This window comes from Strigops habroptila, chromosome 5, assembly GCF_004027225.2.
Source record: "Strigops habroptila isolate Jane chromosome 5, bStrHab1.2.pri, whole genome shotgun sequence".
NCBI classification, from domain to species: Eukaryota; Metazoa; Chordata; class Aves; order Psittaciformes; family Psittacidae; genus Strigops; species Strigops habroptila.
In genome coordinates this window covers 33,825,921-33,848,622 of record NC_044281.2, presented here as the reverse complement: position 1 = coordinate 33,848,622, position 22,702 = coordinate 33,825,921, and the positions used below count along the sequence as shown (strand labels likewise).

The 22,702-nt window shown below is 42.3% G+C and overlaps 1 protein-coding gene across 24 annotated transcripts in view; it reads left to right on the top strand.

Moving 5' to 3' along the window:
- The window catches only part of ANK3 (ankyrin 3), a 373,667-nt gene extending 351,645 nt beyond the window's left edge, over nucleotides 1-22,022 (top strand). For 15 of the 24 annotated variants that reach the window (XM_032919992.1, XM_032919991.1, XM_032919990.1 and 12 more), the window contains 5 exons: nucleotides 695-782; nucleotides 3,466-3,844; nucleotides 15,777-15,860; nucleotides 17,862-17,954; nucleotides 20,625-22,022. In XM_032919992.1, the coding sequence (XP_032775883.1) occupies nucleotides 695-782; nucleotides 3,466-3,844; nucleotides 15,777-15,860; nucleotides 17,862-17,930 (620 nt within the window). In that variant the 3' untranslated portion in view covers nucleotides 17,931-17,954; nucleotides 20,625-22,022. Of the gene's footprint in view, nucleotides 1-109; nucleotides 783-3,465; nucleotides 3,845-15,776; nucleotides 15,861-17,861; nucleotides 17,955-20,624 lie in introns of all 24 variants that reach the window. The other 9 variants (XR_003991754.1, XM_030488898.1, XM_030488900.1 and 6 more) reach the window with 3 other exon arrangements.
- The last annotated feature ends 680 nt before the right edge of the window (nucleotides 22,023-22,702 follow it).

Genomic DNA, 22,702 nt, shown 5'->3' with positions numbered 1-22,702 from the left:
CACCTCCCCATACGTTTCATAGTTTATGTGACTCATGAATCATTTGACATTTGCTTATTAGTTGCTCCATGCTTCATCCCAGTCAGTCCAAATGTGCTGTCTTCCTTAGGTTATCCCACCATTCAAGTGGAACTGGAAACTCCCACTGGGTTGCGTTTCGTGCCACCCACCCCTTTCCACCAGGACGATTTCTTTAGCGACACCTCTAGCCTAGAGTCACCCCTTAGAACTCCCAGTAGACTGAGTGATGTGTTAGTGACCTCCCAGGGACACGTAGATGGTACAGCAGCAGCACCGCCAGTGGTGACTGAAGAAGACACTTCACTGGATGACAGCAAACTTGACTTCTCAGTGCCTAGAGAAGGAACACCTAAAGATATTTCCATAGGCGAGAGCCAGTTGGAGGAAATGGACCTTAAAGATTTTCCGCGGTATCTTGGTAGCTATGGCGGGATATCAAAAGATGCTAAACAAAAGCAGAGTGAAGAGACTAGTAAAACAGGAGTAAGGACTGAACAGCCTGAGAGAGAAAAGTCTGGTACTGATGAGGAGATGACAGAAGAAAAGCTTAAATCTCTGTTTGAGGACATTCACCTGGAAGAAGGAGCTGAGTCTGAGGAGATGACGGAAGAAAGAGTATGGTCAATTCTTAAAGGTGTTCAACAAGCAGAACTCGAAATGTCTTCAATTACAGGTTGGCAGCCTGACTCATCAAGTGTCACTGAGCCATCAACCTTGGGACGGAGAATAGTGGGAAGCCTGCTAGATCGCTTGGATGATAGGTGAGCACCTTTGTATAGCAGTGTGTGTGTGTGCAAGCAAGCTTTCCCATGCTGCTTTTACCTCCAGGAGCAGTGGCGGGGCTGCTGTTCCACTATTCTATGAGAATACACAGATTTATGTATATATGTATGTATATAAAAGAAAAAGTAATAGTTGACTGGATTTGGCCTTAGACATATTTGTCTTTAAAAATGTGCATTTATCAGGTTTCATTCTTCATATAGGTATTTCAGAAGTAGTTTATATTATGTTTAGTGGATAATACTACTTTTTGTGTTCTTTATCCTGTGTATTTCTATTTTTAATTAGTCTAAGCGATGCATAGATGTAACTGGAATCGAGGACTATAAAATGTACCATATCTGAAACCAGGATAGTACATTACTCTTATTTCTCAAGTACCTTTTTAGCAGTCATCCTTTTCATTGCATCTCTTTGCCTTCCCTCAGATAGTTGTTACTTTTTTCATAAGGCAATTGGTAAATTGTCACTATTTTTACAACACTTACTTCAAGCCTGTTACGTCATGCTGATTTACTAGACTTTCAAAGAGATGAGTTACAAGACATAAGGTAAGAATGGAGATACCAAATCCGTCTAGTCCCATGTGTTGTCTCCCAGCAGTGACTGCAGAGGATGCTCAGGGGAGGAGGAGAGTGGACATATATGCTGTTTTCCTTCAGTACTCTCTCAAGCTCCACTTGCTTTCAGCATAATGACCTGCTGAGATGGATGCTTTCTACATATTTATCCTCAATGCCTTTCTCTTGTGTGAGCTTTTCCAGTCTCCCCTTGGACCTACATAAGCTTTCAACATTCACAGTATGTGTTGCTGTGTTCAGCCTTACTGGTACCCACTGGGTGAAGAGCTCCTGCCTGCCTTTGTTTTGAACGTGGCTCCCATGATTACTAATTGAAGGAGCCAGATCTGCTGTAAATCAGCAGAGAATGATTATCTGCAGAGTGATCGTTTGTCTGTCAGTGGTTTACATACTTTGTAGCTGTGACTCAGGATGCTTTAAAGTTCCAGGTAGCGTTAGATACTCTCTTATTTAATCTAGTGCGAAGTCAGCCATTGATGTTAGTAAACTCATTGTCTTTCAGGACTGTAAAGCACATAATCTACTACTGGTGCGATTTCTGTTGTTAAGCAAATATGTTATTCTGCATTCTATATTGTGTTAAATTAGTAAAATACATCACTTCTAGAAGTAAAAAGGCTTCTTTAAGGAGATAGCGTATCAATTTCTAGCTAGATTAATTCATTTTGCTATCTTTTATAAGATACTAAATAGCTATAGTATTTTTATGTGTACAGTCATAGTGCTTATCTGAAAGCAAGCAAAAATGCAAAAGGGAAGAAGATGGTGCATCAGAAGTGGAGGTTAAACCTGTCCATAGTTAATCTGAAGAAAATTTGAGTCAGGTTTCTATCTTCATAGAGTCATAGAATAGTTTGAGTTGGAAAGGACCTTAAGATCATCCAGTTCCAACCCCACTGCCATGGGCAGGGATGCCTCACCCTGGACCATGTTGCTCAAGGCTCTGTCCAACCCGGCCTTGAACACTGCCAGGGATGGAGCATTTACTACTTCTTTGGGCAGCCTATTCCAGTGCCTCACCACCCTCACAGGAAAGAACTTCTTCCTTATATCTAACCCAAAACTCCTCTGTTTAAACCCATTACCCCTTGTCCTATCACTACAGTCCCTAAGGAAGAGTCCCTCCCCAACATCCTTGTAGGCCCCCTTCAGATACTGGAAGGCTGCTATGAGGTCTCCATGCAGCCTTCGCTTCTCCAGGCTGAACAGCCCCAACTCTCTCAGCCTGCCTTCATACGGGAGGTGCTCCAGCCCCCTTATCATCCTCGTGGCCCTCCTCTGGACCTGTTCAAACAGCTCCATGTCCTTCTTATTTTGAGGGCACCAGAACTGCATGCCGAATTCCACGTGGGGTCTCACGAGAGCAGAATAGAGGAGCAGGATCACCTCCTTTCACCTGCTGGTCACGCTGCTTTTGATGCAGCTCAGCATACAGTTGGCTTTCTGGGCTGCAAGTGCACACTGCTGGGTCATGTTCAGTTTCTCATCGACAGACACCCCCAAGTCCTTCCTGTTGCAACCTTCCTTGCCTTTGGCTTTGTGTATTATTGAAAATCTGCACCATCTAACGATTTCTTTTCAAATACCAGTATTTTTTAAGAGGCATGACTTATCTGGTGTACAGATTTTGTAGTCTGGGTGAAAAATAACATAAACTATTTGGCCATTACTGGTAATTGCACAGTAACAGATACTTTCATCACCTCCTTGATTAGAAAGCAGGTTAAAGAATTAGTGCCTCAGGGCTCTATCTCATGATTATACAAATGAAATTGTAGGTTTTCTATATTTTTCCCTCTCTTTTTTCTCCACACGCCCAAGTGGAAGGGGATTAACATTAAACATTTGGCCTTGTTTCCAGTGTTACACTATATTCTCATTGCTTCTGAAAAGATATCAAGATGCAGAAGACAAGGCAATAGCCTTGATAGATTGATGATTGCAAGCTGAATTTAAAATTTTGCTTTGTCTGAAATGTATGTGCTAAGAACAGAGGCTCAGTAAGAGGCTCGGTGCTTTGCCCTTCTGCATGTGATTCAAGTGCTGACCATCTGTCTATTCTTTTTTTTTTCTCTCATAGTTCGGACCAATGTAGGGATTCTGTTACCTCTTATGTCAAAGGAGAAGCAGGGAAGCCAGAAACAAATGGAAGCCTATCTGAATCCACAGCAGAGACGAAAACTAAATCCTTCACCCAGGAATCTTTAAATGATGTGGGAAAACAGAGTGACAAAGAAGCCCTGAAAACAAAGCCCCAAATTTCAGCTGGTGCTGATGAGCAAATGTTATCATCAACAGCGTATCAGAAATCTTTGGAAGAGACTAGCAAGCCAACAACAGAAAGCAACAAAACATCTGTGCCTGTCAGTGTGAAGAAGATGAGCTGGGTTACTTCAGAGGATGGCAAGCCAAGAACAAGCATCCAAGAGGAGGAGGGAGCAGTAATGTCTGAACAGAAGGTACAGTATGTCCTGTAATAATTAGCTGTGTGAGGAGTCCCTATTGCTTGACATATTGCTTGACATAATTTTTTGTAAGACTTGAAATGTTGTTTGTGACAAGGTTCCTTTTTTTTTTTTTTTATCCTTCTTTATGCCTTTTCTATTTATTGCTAAATTCAGAAAAATGGAAGCTAGTGGAAATCTATATTCTGTGGTATGAATAGAATGAGGCGCAGTTGGGGCAGGCAAAGGAGCCAAGCAGGACTGCATAATCCTCTGCCTGACTGGCCCTGAGCCCTGGAAGAGGTTAGAGCAGCTTCTGGGACTGCTGTTCCGCATCGCTGTGGAACAGACACCTCTCCTGCCCCAACATACCACCTGTGCAAACAGCACCAAACAGCTCAGCTGTCCTCCATCTGTTCCAGTAAGGTGATGCCACTGGTTTCCGCTCTTTTTGTGACATTGAAGTGAGCGAAGAGAGATAGAGACTCTTCAGTCTCTATCCTGCTCCTTGTCCCCAACACCCCCTGCATTTTTTCACTCTGTTAATTTGCAGAAAAATAAATTTTGGGTAATATTTAATCTCTTTCTTATGTTTTTTATTTCACGGCCTTGTTCATCCCAGCTTCATGGTGCATCCAGCCAAGAGGAATCAAAATATTTCCAAATGTGTAAAGCACTTTTCCAGGTGGTGGTTCTTTCTTCTTAAAATTCTGTGGAGGGACTCCCCTTCAGTTCTACCTTGCCTGGCTTGCATATCCTTAACTACAGGACCTCAGTTATAAGTTTTCTTCTGTCAGTGAAGATTTTTATAGCTTTCTCTGTTGCTTATATTTATTTCCCAGAAGCTTAAAAGTTAAGTTGATTCAAAAAATGGCTTGTAGCCTTGTAGCTGTGCTCACCTCACATCCCAGCAGTGGGAGGGTTGCCATGGAATAGACCACAGGGCCGGCAGGGAACCAGGCTGAATAAGGCAATTGCAGTTTCTTCTACATTCCTCTCTCTGCTTAGATTGTCTCTTCCTGCATGTAATACAGGAGGAGATTATAACTTCTGGAAGCGAGATATTTCAGTAGAATTGCTTCTACATGATATAGTTGGGTTTTTTATTGTAGCACAATAAAAATGTTGGCTCTGGTGGGCTACAGTAAGTCATTTAGGTTTAAATTAGTTCATTTTAAACTATTCTTTCGATTATACAACCAAAAGTTCTTTTATTAGATGGTAACATAATCAGTCTCAGAAGTTATGCAGCATATGATTGTTATTATCTTGTTATTAGTTCGTGACACAGTTAAAACAGCAAAGATCTTTCCTAATGTTCACTAATTGCTGGAATACTTTAAAAATGTAAGTAAGAGCCTTCTGCAAAGGCAGTTAAAGGCAGATGGCAGAGTTCCTTTAGTGTCAGTAGGCTTTGGGGCAGACCTCAGGCTTATATTACGCTACATTTAAATGCAGGGCTAAGCATAGATGCACACTTTAACATGCTGAGGGTGTGCAGCAGTGCTGCACTTCACCCTCCAGATTCCCATCAGGAAGAAGATAAGTTGTCATCCCCTTTTGTGTGCTGTTTAGTTTTGGATACCCCATATGGATTGGGAAGAATAAGATCTTGCTTTTCTTACGTGTGCCTATTGCACTACTCCTGCTTTTCTGGTAGCGGATGATAATCTTATCTTCTAAATAACAAGTCTTTTTATAGACATAATCTTTGAATAAACTGGTATCAGAAAATAACGTCATTTCTAAACGTGGATCTCTCACAAAACCTGAATGGATAACAAACTAGTGTTTGTTAGAATGACAAGAATTGTTTCTAATATCTTGTTGATATTCCTTCAAGAATTAACTTGAAGTCAATAGTTTAATTGCTAACACAGTCCAATTCATAGTGAGACACTTCATGTGCCGTCATGAAAATAGAAAAGAGAATCTCAACTACAGTCTTTTGGCAAGCATTCTTCAGAAATGCTCAATAAAGAGAAAAGTATGGAAGAAACAGATTTATTTCTGTGGAAAGAAAGGGGAAACAAAATAAATTCCCAAAGTAAGAGATTTTTTTCTGCGACCCATTTGGAAAGAGCTAAGGAGTAATAGTCATCCACCTGCAGGCTGAGGGCTGCGTCAATGTTTTGGCATAGAGCTTGCAGCAAGAGATAAACTCAGATGATTGATATTGGGTTGCTACCTAGTGACGTGGATGAAACAAGTTGTTGGCCTCTGACATTTACCAAGTCCAGGTAAATGCCCAGGAGTTTACAAAAGCAGTGCGGCAATGGTGTAGGCCATATAATTCTCTGCAAATGCTCAAGCATCAGATTCCAGTGATCTGTTCAAATGAGAGGAGCAAAGCACTGTTGTTCTGTTATCCTAAAGAAGGTGATGTCCACCACGTGGTCGAGGTGACTCCCAGTGTTAGAATTCCATCATCAGTAAACCACTCTTTATTAAAGATCTTTATTAAAAAGAACTCCTCCTCCAAAACCTTTGTGCCCTCTGGGAATCTTCTACTTCTTATTACTTCTTCTGGATAGGGTTGGATTATGATTTCTTTGCATGTATATATATTTAGTTAGGATCAGAGAACAGCAGGAGATTTTACATGCAGATGAATACTGTCATCCTGCCCTAAATGCTTTTTGTTTTATAGTCCTTTTTCTCTTCCACCCACCTGTGCCTACTCTTATTTTACACATCATTTCTGAGAACTGCTTCTTGTTTGGGATGTCTTGGGCCAGATTCAAAGAGAGAAACAGATATGCAGTTAGCAATATCCACTATTCATGACTTTAAAGTCAGGTTTGGGCTATCATTAAGTAGTTATAGAGAAAAATTTCAGATTTTTCTTTTCAGAAAAGGTTGATTCAGCCAAACATCATGTGAGAAAAGGCTCTGCCCTCTGTCCATCATGTACATAGGTACAAAACCTTCTGCCAAGCTTGTGCACACGGAGCTGCTCAGTCCCAAAGCTGAAGAGCTCCTTAGGTTTTGAAGGGGAAAACACCGGGGCTGTCAGAGGGCAACAGGACAAAGTAGATGCCTGCATGCAATTGTGGTACCTGTGAGCACCAAGCTGAGACCAGTGTCAGGCTGTTCCCCATTGCCCTGAACCAGTTCCCTTCTTAAAAAAATGAATAATTGTACTTCACACTACAGTTCTGTTACTTAAAAGCGGATAAATACTGAGCAGGAAAGCCATTTACATGGAGAAGTTCTTCAAAATGCTCATTTGTAATCTTCTTTTTGAAGGTGCTCCACTAAATCTTTCTGTGTAACTGTATGAGGGAATTCACTTCCCATACCTTGTGAATTCATAAAATTGGTTTGAAATGTTAATTTTTGAGGAGGAAAAAGCACGGAGGGTTTTTTTTGTACACAATTTTTTAACTACTATATAAGATTTAGGAATTCCATAGGTCAGATGCATTTCAAATACTGTTTTCCTAAGACTTAAGAGCTGCTGAGATGTTCCATACCTGGTATCAAGCTGCAGCATCCTGAGGAGCAAAAAGGCCTTCTCTCACCTTGTACTTTAAGAGCAAAATGGTGAGTCATTATGTACATAATAGAGGCAGAAAAAACACTGTCCATGATAACCTCTGTTTTCTTCTCCTAGTCCTGATCAGCATGTTCTGTCTTGCAAATGTGCTGTTCAAATGTACTAAAACTGCATTTATTAGGAATGTAGTGACAGTGAGAGTGAGATTGAGAGTGATTCAAGCTCAGAGGAAGAGCAGAGAATTACTACAAGAGTTTATCGACGGCGGTTGATTCTGAAGGTATTTTGTGATTTGCATTCTTGAGGCGACTTTGGCATGTACATGGGTTTGGACTGCTGTGTCAGAATGTCAGGTTTGGCATACTGGAGTCCCTCTGGGAGTGTGCTTTCCATTGCCAGTATGTATTTATAACCAAGTGCTAGGTGGCCATTCCTTGCTTAACCCGGAGGTCTGTGGTTGTCTTCTGCTGGAAAACAACTGTGCTGCATGGCATGTTGTGCCCTTCACTGCCACTGTTTTGCATGGCATCTTAAAGATGACACCTAGATGCAGTGTTTTGGTCTGATGTAGAGCAAAATCAATTACAGACAGATATGGGTGACATTTTTTTTTATTTTCTTAAAAAAATAAAAAACATCTCTAAATCACAAGTTTAAAAATTGCGGGAATGGACACGAATGGGATACAGGAGAGTATTAGCCATGTGCTCTGGTTGAAACTTGTGGTCCTAAGTGCTTAGTGTGTTCTGGCAAGCCTCCTCAAAACAGCGTGTGATCCTGATTTAAAACCTACCAAAGTTAATAAGAATCTTTGCATTGCCTTCAGTATGCTTTATTTAGTATATTTATTTACGGATGGCCTTTATTTACAGCACAATATACTTTATATACTGATAACAATAGCACAGTTGTATAAAGAATTGCTTTTGCCCTTGTATTTTTTCTTCTATGGTCATACAGTATGGCATGATTTGCCTGCAGCATATAGCATAAGAAAATAATTCTGCACTTGAAACCATTATGTTAATCCCTCAGTAATTTACAGGATTTATTAGATTCTTATTAGAAAATCATGCAGTCAAGCCATGAAGAAGACAGCCAGCCACCATAGTGCTATTACAGCACCAGCTGAGTTTGCCTAAGATAGAATTGTTACTTTAGTAATGATTCATGACACTCTGATTGCACATATCTGTATTACGCTTATTTGCATGCTTAGTGGAGAAGAGAATGCAATACAGGCACTGCACCTTGTGTATGGTGTGGATGGCAGATAAGTTGCTCCGCACAGCTACTATCTATCCAAGATACAGACACTTTCGGAAAAGGCAGGATTACATTTCTGACTGTCTTCAGCCTGAGCTACTCCTGTGAACCAGTCATGCTTCCAGTTGGGACAAGGCAGGAATTGCAAAAATTAGCTCAGTAGAAGTGAATGTTTTGTCTGATGCCTCATCTTTACAGGCGGAACCTGCTGCATTCCATGAAAGGCCCTGGGCAGGTCAGGGTATAACCCTTCATCAGCAAGTCCCTCTGCAGATAAGACATGACTAGTAAGAAATAGGAATGTGGTTTCCATTTTCAAATAGGGCAGGTGGCCTGTGGGTGATTTAACAGATCCTTGAATGCTGTTAAGAGCATTTCTGGTAAGACATAAAGTGTCCATATGCTGAAAGTTTTAGCGGCTGCATAGTTGGCCTGTGGCTGAGGTCCTCCACACAGTTTATGTCTGAACTATTTTAGTGTCTGCTGGTTTGGAGTCAGGAAATGTCGGAGTAGAAAACAGAAAGTGTATAAAAGGCAGCCTTCACTTGCTTTCCAAGTACATCCACACGGTTTAGAGAAAGGCACAGAAAATTGTTTTTAAATGTTGTGGTGTAATTTGGGGTTGAACTTTTAACAGGGCAATGGTAAAGCAGTGTATGCAGTGTTGTAACCTGCAGCTAGTGCAGATGCAGTCGGGAGAGTGTGCGTGGCAAGTTGCAGGCAGCTCAACATGCTCTGTTGAGAACGTGCCTGATCTGAACTGGATTAGAACTGCACCTTTCTCTTGATTAGAAAATACATGCGATACTTTTGTCATTCTTCTGATGATTTATAACTTCTTTTTTATCCTCCACTCTGCATTGCCAGAAAATTTTTCTTAGAACAAGAAAAATTTTCAAAGCAGCAGTCATCAGGCCTTTTAGAGGAAGAGTTTGGTAGTGGAAACAACCATTTCAATAAAATATATTTTGATCAAGTAAAGTTCATGAAATGGTGGTATGAAATGGAAGAATCTAGCTTTAACATTGGTGGGGATCTGGACTTTAATTTTCTGCCCCAAGGTTCAGTTTAGGTGAACTGAAATCACTGTAAGAGCATGCACAGGCTGAAGAACAGTAAATTGTTCAGGGAAGAAGTTTCAGGATACAGTGCTCAGAGTCATGGAGCAATGCTCACGGCCTGCAGAGTAAAAATAACTCCTGTGTTTCTGTCGCAGGGCCGCAGGCCGCAGTTGGGAGCAGCAAGCTCTTGCCTGCCAGTGCCTGCGTGCCTGGCGAGTGGGTGCTGTGCCGGATCCCACAGCCCCACTCCCGCTCTGGGGCTTGCACTGAGCATGGCTGGCATCGCTTGCATGGAGCAGTAGTAAGAGGAGAATGGGACTCTCCTTCTACTCCTGTGTTGACACTCTTGGCTAGCCAAATAGTCATTATGGGGATGATGCAGAGTGGGAGGCAGGGGTATTTTCCCTCTGGCTCTCCTGTCCCCCAGGCAGCAAACCTGCCACACGCTAATGATGAAATGCCCCAAGGCTTTTCTGCAGTCACACCTGGACCATGCGAGTACTTGTCTTATACCGTCTTATGTTACGGTTACGTAGGAGCCAGCCCTAGAAATCTGTATGGAGCTTGCATTCTCTGGAATAAGAACTGTTAGAACATCTGAAAAAAACTGGCCGCAGACTTCACAAATGGATGGCAGTGCTGTGGCCATGCTGCTAGCCTGCTCTGGTGGCTTGTGCCAACAGCAGCAGCGTGGAGGGGACGAAGTTGCGCTTGGAGCAGAGCTGCACATGGAAGCTGTGTTGTTTTACCATAGCATATATTCATTACTGCCTGCATGTTGCATTAAAAGCAACAGAGGTACTCATGTACCCTGCAGGGATAAAATTTGGTAATGCTAAAACCTTGAAGATAAATTGAGTCCTGTGGAAAAAAGGCTTTGCTATGTGCCTCCACAGCTACTGTCAGGGCTGAATTGCTTCATTACCTTTGTTCTTCTTTCCCAACTTGTTTTTCCTTTCAGTGCCACTCTGCATTATTGCTAACACTATTATTTCCGTTTAACTGCTACCTTAGTTCTCTCTCCTATCCCAAATATGGAGAAAAGCTTTTCTCTTCCCTGGAGGTATTTTCCCAGCAGTCCAAGAGCTGAGTCCTGTCAAGTCTTCAGCACTCTCAAGCACATTCCCATGGGATTTAGCACTTCAGAGGGCTGAGCCCATAAAACCAAACAAGCAAGGGCTGATGCACATTTCCACATGTAATAGGATCGTATTCTAACCTCAAGGTAGTGCAGATGGTTTTGGTTTTGCTTCCTTTCCCCTCTTCTGTTCACATAGCACATTGATGGGATGGGACATTGCAAAATAAGCGGGTTTTTATGGTAGTGCAGGAATGTGAGCAATTAGCACACAGGGGAAAAATAAGAGTGCTGCCACAATGTGCACATTCAGAGCTGGATCCAAAGCTCCTTTTATTCACTCATGACAGAAATCAGTGTCTAATTTTTCATGCCTTTTCAAAGGTTGTTAAATCTTTCATGGGTACAAATTTTTGGCAAAAACTGTTTAGTAAGATTCTTGCCAAAACATTTATGGTGGAATTCTGTAATGGAAAACAAAATAGATTTCTAAGCAGGGGTTATTTAAAGCTGATGTCATTTTTTACCTTGCACTTTCGTTATTTCTTGCCAATTTATGTTAAGATTTGTCTCTTTCCATGCATTTTGCCCATGAAACCCCCTGTTACTGACTGTGGAGGGTTTGGTTCAGCCTGCACTGCAGGAGTGGCACGGAAGCCTGAGCAGCAGTCAGTCAAAACTAGAACCAGCAGATTTCATTATCTTATTATTCAAAGGAAACTTATTTATGGAAAGTGAAAATGTGGCCATCCTGTAGATGAGAAGAATTAAGGGCCTGTGCCCCAGGAAAGGCACATGGGAAGCACTTCCATTTGTGTAGTCAGCTGGCCGCAGCCTCTCTGCTGCAGTCCCTGCCAGGCTGGGAGAGCTGCAGAATTGTTCTGCTCCATAGGTGCCCTCGCCCTGGAAGGGACCGGTAGGGTCAGAGCTGCTGGCCGCGGTGAGATAACACAGAGGTAAATTAAAACACAGACTACAAGTGCTGTCGTAAGTTCTGTTCATCATGTTATCCTCCATGCAACAAGCAACAGACCTATGACCCAGATCCCAGTATTGGACTATGCCCTGCCCCGTTTGCAGCATCATTTCTTTTCAGGTCTCCTTGGCTTGCCTGTTGGTTTGTTGGGCTTCCCTCCCCTTGCCCCCATGGCTTTAGCAATACATCTACAAGTCAGGCACAGGCTGAGTTGTGGCATCTGATTAACAAGGTCTCCCTGAGTAAGCAGAACTCACTAATGAAAATTACCTTAATGAAAGATGTTTGTTTCTACTGCCACTGCCATAGAGGCTTGAGACCCCAGGGAGACAAGAGGCACAGCTGCTGTTCATGCATTACAAGAATGTGATCTTGAGGCTGAAAGGATTATGTCTTGGTGGTGGCTTAGGCCAGTAAGGGAAGAGGTCTGAGCGCTCTGTACAGCTCCTGTTACCATTGCCTCTGGTCTTTGGCGAAATTAAACATTTAGGATCTTTCCATCTTGTTTATTTCCGCCTGCTTTTAAATTTCTTTTTATCTGTCTGGGTAAGAGACATCCAGCCGCACCTTTTTTCTCCACGGTTACAACAACACTAGATGTACAAAAGGGACTATTATCCCTCTAGTAACAAAACAAACATGAAAGAAAACCAGAGCTCTGACAAATCTGCAGCGAACTTTGGCACAATACTGTGGCACTGACTGTATAACTTTATTTATCTAGAGGTCCCTGGGAACACCCGTAATCTGCAAATAACTCTTAAAGAAAGCACTGGAGCTGGCGGAAGACTTTGAGGAAGCTGCTCTTTGCTTCTCCTGCCCTGGAGAGCAGCAGAGAGAGGATACCAGCTGGTTTTGGCAGGACTACACTCCAGCGAGCAGGGTGACATTAAAGCGCTCTGCTGTGCAAAGCTTCCTGGCATGTTCTGGGGCTCAGGCTCGCAGACTGCAGCCTTTGTATGGTCTAGTCCCAGGGATATAACCGAGCTTCCAGTAATCATGGTATTAAGTTTTCTCCCTGCCTTTCTAAAGCTCTTGGTATTGTGACAGTGATTTTAACTGGTCGAGGGTAAAATAAAGCCCACATAAGTATGATGCAGCAAAAATAATTTTATTCTTTAGCTATGAGAGAGATGCAGCCGCTTTGTGTTTAAAAACAGGTTTTGTTGACAAGGTCATCTAATGTGCCAAAGCTGGTTTGATATCTGATAAGTAAAACTGACAGTGGATAAGGTAGTTCTGTTGTTTTTTTTCCTAACAAACATCTATCTTTATAACTGCATAGGATTAGAAATGTCAGTAACTCAGATCTACCTCCTGCCAATTGTGAGCCCACCTGCAATTTGTTTAACTACCCACCAGCAAGAGAATTGTGAAAGCTGGATTTCACGCATGCTGACTGCTGAGTATTTACAGCGTTTATCCTTAAACTGTACTTAAAGGAGCATGTAGCTAATTAAAAACCAGGATTCATCATAGCTTTAAAACTGCCTTTTTTTTTTTTTTCCCCAAGACACATCTTTCAGTGCATCAATACATTTTTCATTTTAAAGCTGATCACAGTAATTCTCACTAACTTGTTTTAAGGAATAACCTTGCTCCTAGCAGCAGTAAGGGTCAAAGGACGAGTACACATAAATAATATTACCATGCCGGGTAGTCTGGTGACCTTGCTCCTGGCCACGATGTTTTATTTCTGATTTTCATGGTTTTTATTGTAGTGACTTGGAGATCCTATTCATGAGAGGAAACATCTCCATCTCCATGGGGCAGGAGGGACATCTGAGCCAAAGTTCCTTCTTGTCCCTTAGGGTACTGTGTGGAACCCTGCTGGGCAGTCTCTGAGCCCATGGGTGCAAGGCCAGGAAAGAAACTGCGGCTAGTTCCCCATCTGCTATGCTTCTGATTAAAGTATTAAGTCTCCAGAATCAGTATTTCCCCCTGTTTCATTGTGGCTACGAAACCCCACAGGTTTCGGTTCCCAAAACCTTTACCCATTCACCGCCTCCCTGCCACAGCAGCAGTCCCTGTGCCGTTCTCATTTCTGCTGTCTCGCTCATGAGAAAGGAAGGAGTGGGCTGCCATCGCTGGGGCCCCGCTCACTGAGGGGGGCAGCCTTTTACTTCCCTCCTGCTGACATTAATGCTTAGGCAGGTATGTAATTTCTCCTTTCCTGGCCCCACAGCAAAGTCCTTCTGAAGAACAAATTGTATGGGCCCAGCCTAGGCTCCATCTAAAGGTTTCAGCAGCCATTTGTTCTGCCATGCTTCTTCTTGGGATACCACCATTCCCAGGCCTGGAGACCTCAGTCAGGTCCCTTCAGCCCTGGATGTATCCAGGTCCTCATCCTTATGTCCGTACGCAGTGATGTCCACCTGGCTGCGGAAACTTCCCGTCTCTTGGTGATGCTTACTAAAGCATCAAAATTCAAGAAGTTTTACAGTTTATACACAGCCTGTGAAAGCGCAGGGAAAAAGACATGTAAAATGTCTGAAACTGTTTAATTACTTAATTACCAAGCGGTGATTTTGTTACAGCTTTCAATACGAAATAAGCAAAAATTCTGTACTTCCGAATAATGACAAATGCTGACTGGGGACTCGGGTAGCGGCAGAGCTCTGCTTCTCAGTGCTCCCCTCTGGCTTCTGCCTGCTGCAATCCCTCTGAAGCGAGGAAAATGGGAAAACTTGGCAATAGAAAAGACCACAAATGGCTTGTAAACAAAAGGAAAGATTTATTCAGTTTAGAGCTCAGAAATAGCATACAAACCTCCTGTAATGTACTTTTTGAAAAAGGAGTGTTTGTAGGCAAAACAGATAAAAAAAAAATAAACATAGCATCACTATATTTGTTCATTATAGAGCAGTGCCAGGAGCTTATATAGACGACTGTAGCATATAGACGACAGTAAATAGGAATTTTGTTTACCCTGTGCTACTTAGTGTGTGGAAGCATTATGAAAGCTTGATATTGAGCTGTAATAATCTCATTTCAAATATTATTTTGTTGTTAATATTGAGATAACATGTTTTATGCAATGTTTCTTTCTGCTTCCTCTTTCTAGTTGCCATTTCTTACTAAGTGGGTTGAGGGTGAGGAGAGAATAAAAGTTTTAAGGATTTTTTTGCTTGTTTGTTTAAAGGCTTATTTGTTTATATGTAGAAATTTTTCATATGTAGGCCAGCTGTATTATGATTATATTTGTTTTATTTATACGAAATAAGTAAGCACAGTCAATGGATATTTTCAAAGCATTAAATGCAGTGATTGCTTCAGCAACCAGGTTTGGAGGTAAAACTGCCAGAGGTCTTATGGAGCATAAGTTTATGACTGCCAGCTAGCCTTACACTCTAATGTGATTTATTTATAATTTGATCAATAATTCTTGTAGTGGCATTAAGTCACTAGCATAGCAGTTAGGAAACTGCATTTGCATTTATTTATGCTGGTCCTATAAATTGCTGGTACTACAAGAAGTGCTGCTGATTTCAGTAAGTCATGCACCAGGCTGGGGCTTCTCAGCAGGTCAGCAGGCGTTACCGTGCCAGGAAGTGTCACATAAGATACCCTTCTGCATTTTGTAAACACTCAGAAGTCTTGTCTTTTGTGCGTGTGTTTAAGATGCAAGCTATAGGCAGGGCTTTTTAAATCCCAAATTTCCTCCACCTTATTTTGGTGTTAGACCATGTTTCTGGGCACCCACTGGCTAGGGAAAACTAATGGATATCTGATTAGAGATTGTATCATCAGGAATTTGTGCCTCCATCTCATAGGAGTCACACGGACCACAAGACGATTTGTTGCCCGGGCAGCTTCATGTCATGAATTAGTTAATAAGAGCAATGTGCTAGAAGCTCACTACAGGTTTTAAGGACACATTCTGTACAATAAATGCACAGGTATTGACATGCTAAATGAGCAAGGCTTTCATACTATTTGTGTGACATAAAGCAAACTGTTATATAAAGTTGAAGCTAGCATGTGCTTGTTGCTTGGATTGGTGTGGAAGTATGTGTGGGTTTGACAGAATATAGGCTGTATTGCTAATCTTATAACACGTTCTTTAGGGTGAGGAAGCAAAAAACATTCCTGGTGAATCTGTAACAGAAGAACAGTTTACCGACGAAGAAGGCAACGTCATCACGAGAAAAGTAATAATGAATTACATCACTGCTGATTCTTTGCATTCAAGTAACTTCTTTTAACATACTTTCTCCCTTTAGAATCGAGGGGGAAAAAAAATCAATACTTTTCATGTATTGCTTCCTACAGATCACCCGGAAGGTGTTAAGACGCATTGTTATCCCCCATGAGAGGAGAGTTGGTGAAATGGTAATGGAACGGGGACTACCAGGAAATAACAGTAGATGCAGAGGGTTGTGTTGACTGCTAGAAAGTGCTGCTAAAAGGCTGGGGGTTTGCATTTAACAAGAAGCCTTGGCAAAGTGCGGTGTTTGCAGTTATTGACAAGTTGTGTGTTTGGGTAATGGGGCAGGGGGGTCTCTGTCAGTGCTGTGTGCAGGCAGGGGCTGTGTCAATGCTTCTGAATTCTTTCAGAAGCATTAAGGTCTGTTTCTTTATAACAGGCAGCAGGCTTAAACCATTGTTTTGGGGCTTGGTTTGTGCCATCAGGATGAGCCCTGTCTCTGGCTTTGGTTAAGCCCTTGCAGAACTTGTGCCTTACACCTGTAGGGGTAGCGTGTTGCTTTTTTACCAGCCCAAAGGAATGACCTGCAGTCTGGTCCCTACCGGCTTCTCACTTACATGCATAATACCTGTGTGCTAGTGACTGAGGGTTTGCAGGGTATCCAAGCAATGGCATCCTCTATAGGCAAGCACCAAGACAAGATTTCATCCCTGGTGAATAAAATCAGAATTCCTTCTCCAGGGCCAGACTATGCCCAGCCTTTAGCACCCCTAAAAATAAAGGAGGGCAGTGGGAAGGGCAGGCCTGTTCATCCCAGCCCATCTTGTGGGGGTCTCTGAGGGTATGAGCAGGTGCAGACAGGGAAGGCTGTGCCTCAAGCTGTCCTCTGTCCCAAGGAGGCTTCAGGGGAACGGGCAGCACCTCTGGAGACAAATGGCTTCAGGGGAGCTCATGCCTTGTTCCTCAGCACATGGCCCTGGGAAGTCCTTGCTCCCTTAAAGTTGTCATTGGGGTTAATGGAATTTTTGTCTGAGTGAAAACAGATTAAGAAACAAAGAAAGATAACAAGTGCTCTTTATCTGCTGGTAATAAAAAAAAAAAAATAAGAGAAAAAAAAATAAGAGGGGGGAGGGATGACAATACAGAAATAGGAGAGTTGAAACAAACATATTTCCATCCCCCTTTTATAGTCCTTTATCAGGGAAAAAACAAATCCTGCCCAGCAAAGGGGGAACATTTTCAATTTGCTGCACCAGATTAAATTAGTCGGAAGCTACAAATAGTTACAAATACATCAATGCGGATCACCCAAGGGGTAAATTCTGCCGATAACCACATGTAAACAGACGCCTTTCTCTGATGTGAATGAGGCTTGTGATTACCGGAGTATTTATTTTTAGATGATTATTGAGCTGCTTTTAATGAGCAAAGATGAACTTTATTTTGGGGTTTGCTGTTTTAAAGACACTGAAACCTGCACTGCTTGTCACTGTCGTTGGTTTTACTTCTGTATTGCTGTGGCAGTGGGTTTTGCTGGCTTTCCTCCTCCCTCCCTTTATTCCATTACTAACTCACTTTAAAGCACAGACATTGTGAAACATCATAAGAGCAGCCATGGCCTGTGCTGTTGGAAATGTCCACTGATCCCAGCTGACCCAGGAGGCTAGTTGGGAAAGGTGATTTTCCTTGACAGTGGCACTGAATCTTGCTGCAGTTGATGGCAGGGGCTCTGCTGAGGGCTGCCAGTTGGACTCTCCAGCCCAGGATCATGCTGAAATTGTAGACCTGTGTTTGCTACTTGAAGATGATATTTCAGGCCTGTGCTTTTGCAGCTCAGCAGAGTGGATAAGTAGGTTGTGTGTACCTTTGAAATGAAGTGTTGATGTGATTTAACTGCTTTTTGCTTATCCTGTTACAGCAAAATGCGGATCCTGTTTTGGAAGCAGGTTTATAATTATGAGCGCTCTCTGCAGACTATGTTAATGTTTATACTTTTCCTTTAAAGCAGGGAGAAGCTTATAAGGTTAAGACAAAGAAAGAAGTCAGACACGTGGAGAAGAAAAGTTACTCATGAAAGCTGAAAGCCGACCACTGAATGGTCAGTGTGATCAATTTTCTTCTACTGCTAAAGCCTTTTGCCAGGACAGTGCTGCACAGCACGGGGGCTAGCACCTGGGCCACGCAATGGCTTGCCTCTCCTACCTTGACACTGCTTTTGAGCTGCAAAGCTGAATATATGGCCCTTGACCTTGTAAGCAGAAAATTGCCTTGAGTTCATGTATAGAAACTGTGGTTTTCTTCTTGGAACATAAAGCAAAGCAATACTGAGGCATGCGTAAGTTTTTTGGGAGTTTTACAAAGTCTAGTGCTTGGAATGCACAGCACTTTCTACTCCTGAAAGTCAACTTCAACACAAACAGCGAAGGAGCTGCACACAAGTAAATCTACTGGGAGTGAAAAGCTTCTCCCATTGTCGGGCACGTGATCTCAGGGCAGTTATGCAACTCAACGTCCTTCTAAGGGCCAGTGAAGTGTCTCCGTATTTGCAAACAGGACCTGGAAAACATATCAGATAGTGATGTGGAGGTAAAGGACAGAAGCGGAGTCTGTCCTCAGTCACTAGTCCCTTCTAACTGCTGCAATGTAAGGTAGCCCCTAAAGCCACCTGGTTGTACAGGCTTTCTGTGCACGAGTAGTGCCATTTAAGAGCAGCAGCACTCAGTGTGTGGGATCTAGCTGAGGGCATTATGAGATCAAGCCCTAAGGAGCGAGCTCTGTGAGGTGACTGGTGTGCTTTCAGCATCTGGTAATCACCTACTGCGTCCACCTGGCATGACCACTGAATTCCTGCTTTTATTGAGAGCCCTTCCATGTGGACTAATAGAGTAATACTGCTGCATGCGACTTGCTGCTCTGAAAAGGGAGGTGATTCTTTTGACACACCTTTCTCCTTCATAGAGGTCAACAGAGGAAAGCAAGCCAAATACAAACACTGCTTGTATGAAATTGTGACCCAGGTCGGCTCCAGTGCTTCTCTACTGCCAATCTGCAGGGGGGAACCAGCGGAAGTTTGTGAATCCAAAGGCACTGAAGGCATGATGGGCCACTGAATCCCATAAACAGTGCAGATAAAGAGCCTGCTGGCATACAAACGTCATGCAACACACATTGGGGATAAGGGAGAAGCATTTAATTTTAACACTAAGTAGCATTAATAAGGCAGTCCTTGCCTAATGTGTGAAACATATTCTGACCTTCAGAAAGCCACAGTTTGGGTTCCTGAGAAACACATTTGCTCCCATGACCACTGATGCATTTCTCCTTTGATTTCCAGTAGGCAACTTTTCTGTGCTAGAGCCTCTGAGGAACTTGGATAGTCTTCCTTACATAATAAACCTTTGCTCAGGGGGAAACTTTATCCTTTAAGATGAATCTCAGTGGTCCAAACTTTGATATGATAAGCATGACCAAATATGCATTAAGTAGTTGTGAGTCCAGTCAAGAATCTATTGAAAACATTTTATTTGACGACAGAAGTGGATGTATTTGCATAGAAGAGATTGTTATAGAAAACCAATTTGTTTCTTGATCACAAAAGAAAAAAAATCTTGTTTGGGAGGCAGAGATGTTGCTTTTCTTTTGAACGTTTGAAAATATCACAATGTTAACTAGATTTTACTGTAAAAACATCTGTGTCACCATTGCAAATAAACCCATTGTGAAACCTAGGTTGAAAGGAAAAGCCAAGAACTTCTGCATGCAATTCTGCAGGACAGCACAGTGCGAGCTGGCGTGAGTGCTGTGATGTGAATAGGCAGCTTTTAGCAACAGGATAGATTTATGACAGCCATAGATGTGGACAAGGACAGATTGTTTTAGCATAGAAGGACAGTGTGAGCACTCCTGGGAAGTATGTGTGGACCTGTGACCTGATTAATAAACATGCATGTCCATGCCAGCCTGAATCCCGCAGGCACTGTGCGAGCCATGCTCCCAAACAGGCTTCCCTGTGCCCAGGTGCTGGGGCTCCTGCAGCTCTTCCAGCTCTCCTTTGCCGGTGTGTTTCTATTTCTGCTTCCTGCCTCCTTGCTGCAAGACATCACTGTTGTACAACAGATGTAACTAACTTGCTTTCCTTACATGCGTGTCTGCATGACTGTTCTTGGGTAGGCAAGAGAGCAGGAGCTGGACCCCCTGTCTCCGCAGTGCCACTCACACAAGCCAGGCAGGAGATGGATGGGGCTGCTTCTCTTCCTCGTTTTGTCCTTCGCCAAGCCTCCTAAAGGCTGGACTCCACATTCCTGGCTCTCCCAGTCACGTTCCCTGAGCGACCGGCAGAGGTGGACGTGCAAGGAGTGCAGGTTTTCCCACCACTGCGGGGATGGTTGTGCACAATAAACAAAAATGTGCTGTGAAAGCAGCAGTGTTCTCATTCTGGAAAGCATGATATTTCTTCCACTATAGACAGAACCTATTCCTTGTCATCATTTGATCTGATGAGCTGGTACTTTGTCTGGGGTGATGAAATGCAGTGTGTTGCAAACATATTTGTAAATCAGTTCACGAGCAACGTGGACATCTGCAGCTGCGTTTTCTCTTCATGCCAGGAGCTCCACTAATGTCCCTACTTACCTAGAAATTGTGTGATTTATCCTATTGCAGAATTCCACAATGCCAATTAGAACTTTTCTGTTTACTCAAGGAAAGGCGTGAAATGGATTCTAATGAGATATTCTGAAATGATTTGTGCCATCTTTTCTTTCCATAGGACTGTGTGCTTTTACTGCCAGTATTCTAGAGGGACACTCGTGGAAGAAAAATCAACAGGAATTAAACATTCACCTATAAAAGTGTGCGTGTGTTTGCTGCTTCCACACATTAACCGCATGGGTTTTATGCAAAAACAAAAAAAAAGAAAAAAAAAAAGAAAAAAATTAATTTAGCATGAGCCAATTTACAGAGCATGGAAATTCACGTTCATTCACAGAATCGGAGGGTGCGCAGTTACCGATGCAGTGTATATACAAGATGCCATGCTGTTAACAGCTTCTTTCAAGCAGTTTGATGTCATCTCAAAAGAAATAAATTCCTGTGGCCCGAGGGGATGTATGAAGACGAAATGGTTAAACCATGGAAAGACACTAAAATTACTAAAATCCAGAACAGCTCGCCTTATTTTTCTTGGACCCAAACTGTCAGGGTATAAAACACTATTTGTTTCTTTTTTAAACATCAATAGTTTTGCTGTAAATAAATAACACTGTATAAATTCTAACAAAATAGAATAAATGTTGATAAGGCACTGCCTTTTCGATCACAAACAGAATATTGCAAATGCATTGAGCAAACTAGGTGTCTCAAACGGCTGCACCTACAGGGATATTCTGGGTGTATCTTCACAGATTCTTGTATATTAGCAATTATAATGTTTGTATATGCAAAAACGCTAGCTTGATTTTAAAAAAATCTTTAAAATCTGCTGCAAATTTAAATGATTCCCAAAATGAGGAATTCTGTAGTTCTGTGAAAATTTTTCTTCAGAGTACTAATATTTTGATGCATGTGTTTCACCTTATTTTGATTAAATCTTTTCCAGTTTTGCAAACACTATACCGCAACATGAAAAATAAGATTTTATCTGTAAACACAAAGCCCTTCATCTAATATTTGTTGCTGTTGCCAATTTTTCAATGAAATGACCTAAAACCCATAACATATACAGTAGTTGCATTATGGGGAGGGGGGTGCTATCTGTTCTCGCTTTATAACGGGGGTAATGCTTGCAGCTTTAGAAGTGGGTTGGTGCTCCAAGGAGCATGAGTTTGGGATATTTTTAAATGAACTGAAGAGAAATTATTAGCTAATAGACTGGCAGCACGCTGTAAAATTATTACTGTATTGTGTACTGGCTATAAGATGTAGAATCTTTCAGTAAGCCAATCATCTGTAATCATCCTAGCAGTGTAATATTAGGTTGTTAAGGCTGCTGTGTTTTAAAGGGCATTTTTATTTGGGTTTTGGTGAAATACTTTAATTTGTTGATTATATTCATATGGAAACAGCATTCATTGATAATAGCTCTAATTACATATGTATGAAAACGACAAACACTGGATGATCTAGTTGATTATTTAAGCATAAAATAAATTGTGTTAAAACTCTTGGATAATGTGTTTTTGGCAGTGTTCTTGTACCCTAAAGCCGTGTGGCTTCACAAGGCCAGCTATTAACCACCTCTGGCTTTTTGCTGCTTTTCCTCTTGGTTTCTTTTGTCCGACCCACTTCCTTGTCTTATCAGTGTGACCAGCCATCACTTGGCAGGCTGTCCCCAGGTGGAGGAGAAGGAGGAAAACACAGCAGCCAGCACATCCTCAGCAAAGCTAAGGAAAATCCATCTTGTGGGATGCAAGAGATGCCATGGGTGTGGGGAAGGGACCTGTGCAACAGGGGTACATGCAGCCTCTTCTCCAACACGTGATAACGCTGGACCTCCTCTAATTTCTTTTGTTCCATCAAAACCCAGGAAAAACACTACTGAAAGCAGTTTTCTCCCCAGTGTGTATCAGTCAGACCAGTAACTAACCCACTGTAGATGATGTAAATAAAGTGTACATCTCCTGTATATTGCATGCACTTCCTGTATGGCATAGGTGATGGACCACGACATAACAAATGGGCATGAAACAAAGTGGTGTAGGCAGCATCAGTACACACACTGCTCTGGGTTGCAGGCTTCTGCTAGGGTGCAGTAAAGACATTCTACTACTCAGGGTTCAGTTCTACGTGGCTTTCAAGACACCATGGCGATGATGTATTTTACCCCAGCTTGGTACCTGAGAAAGCACC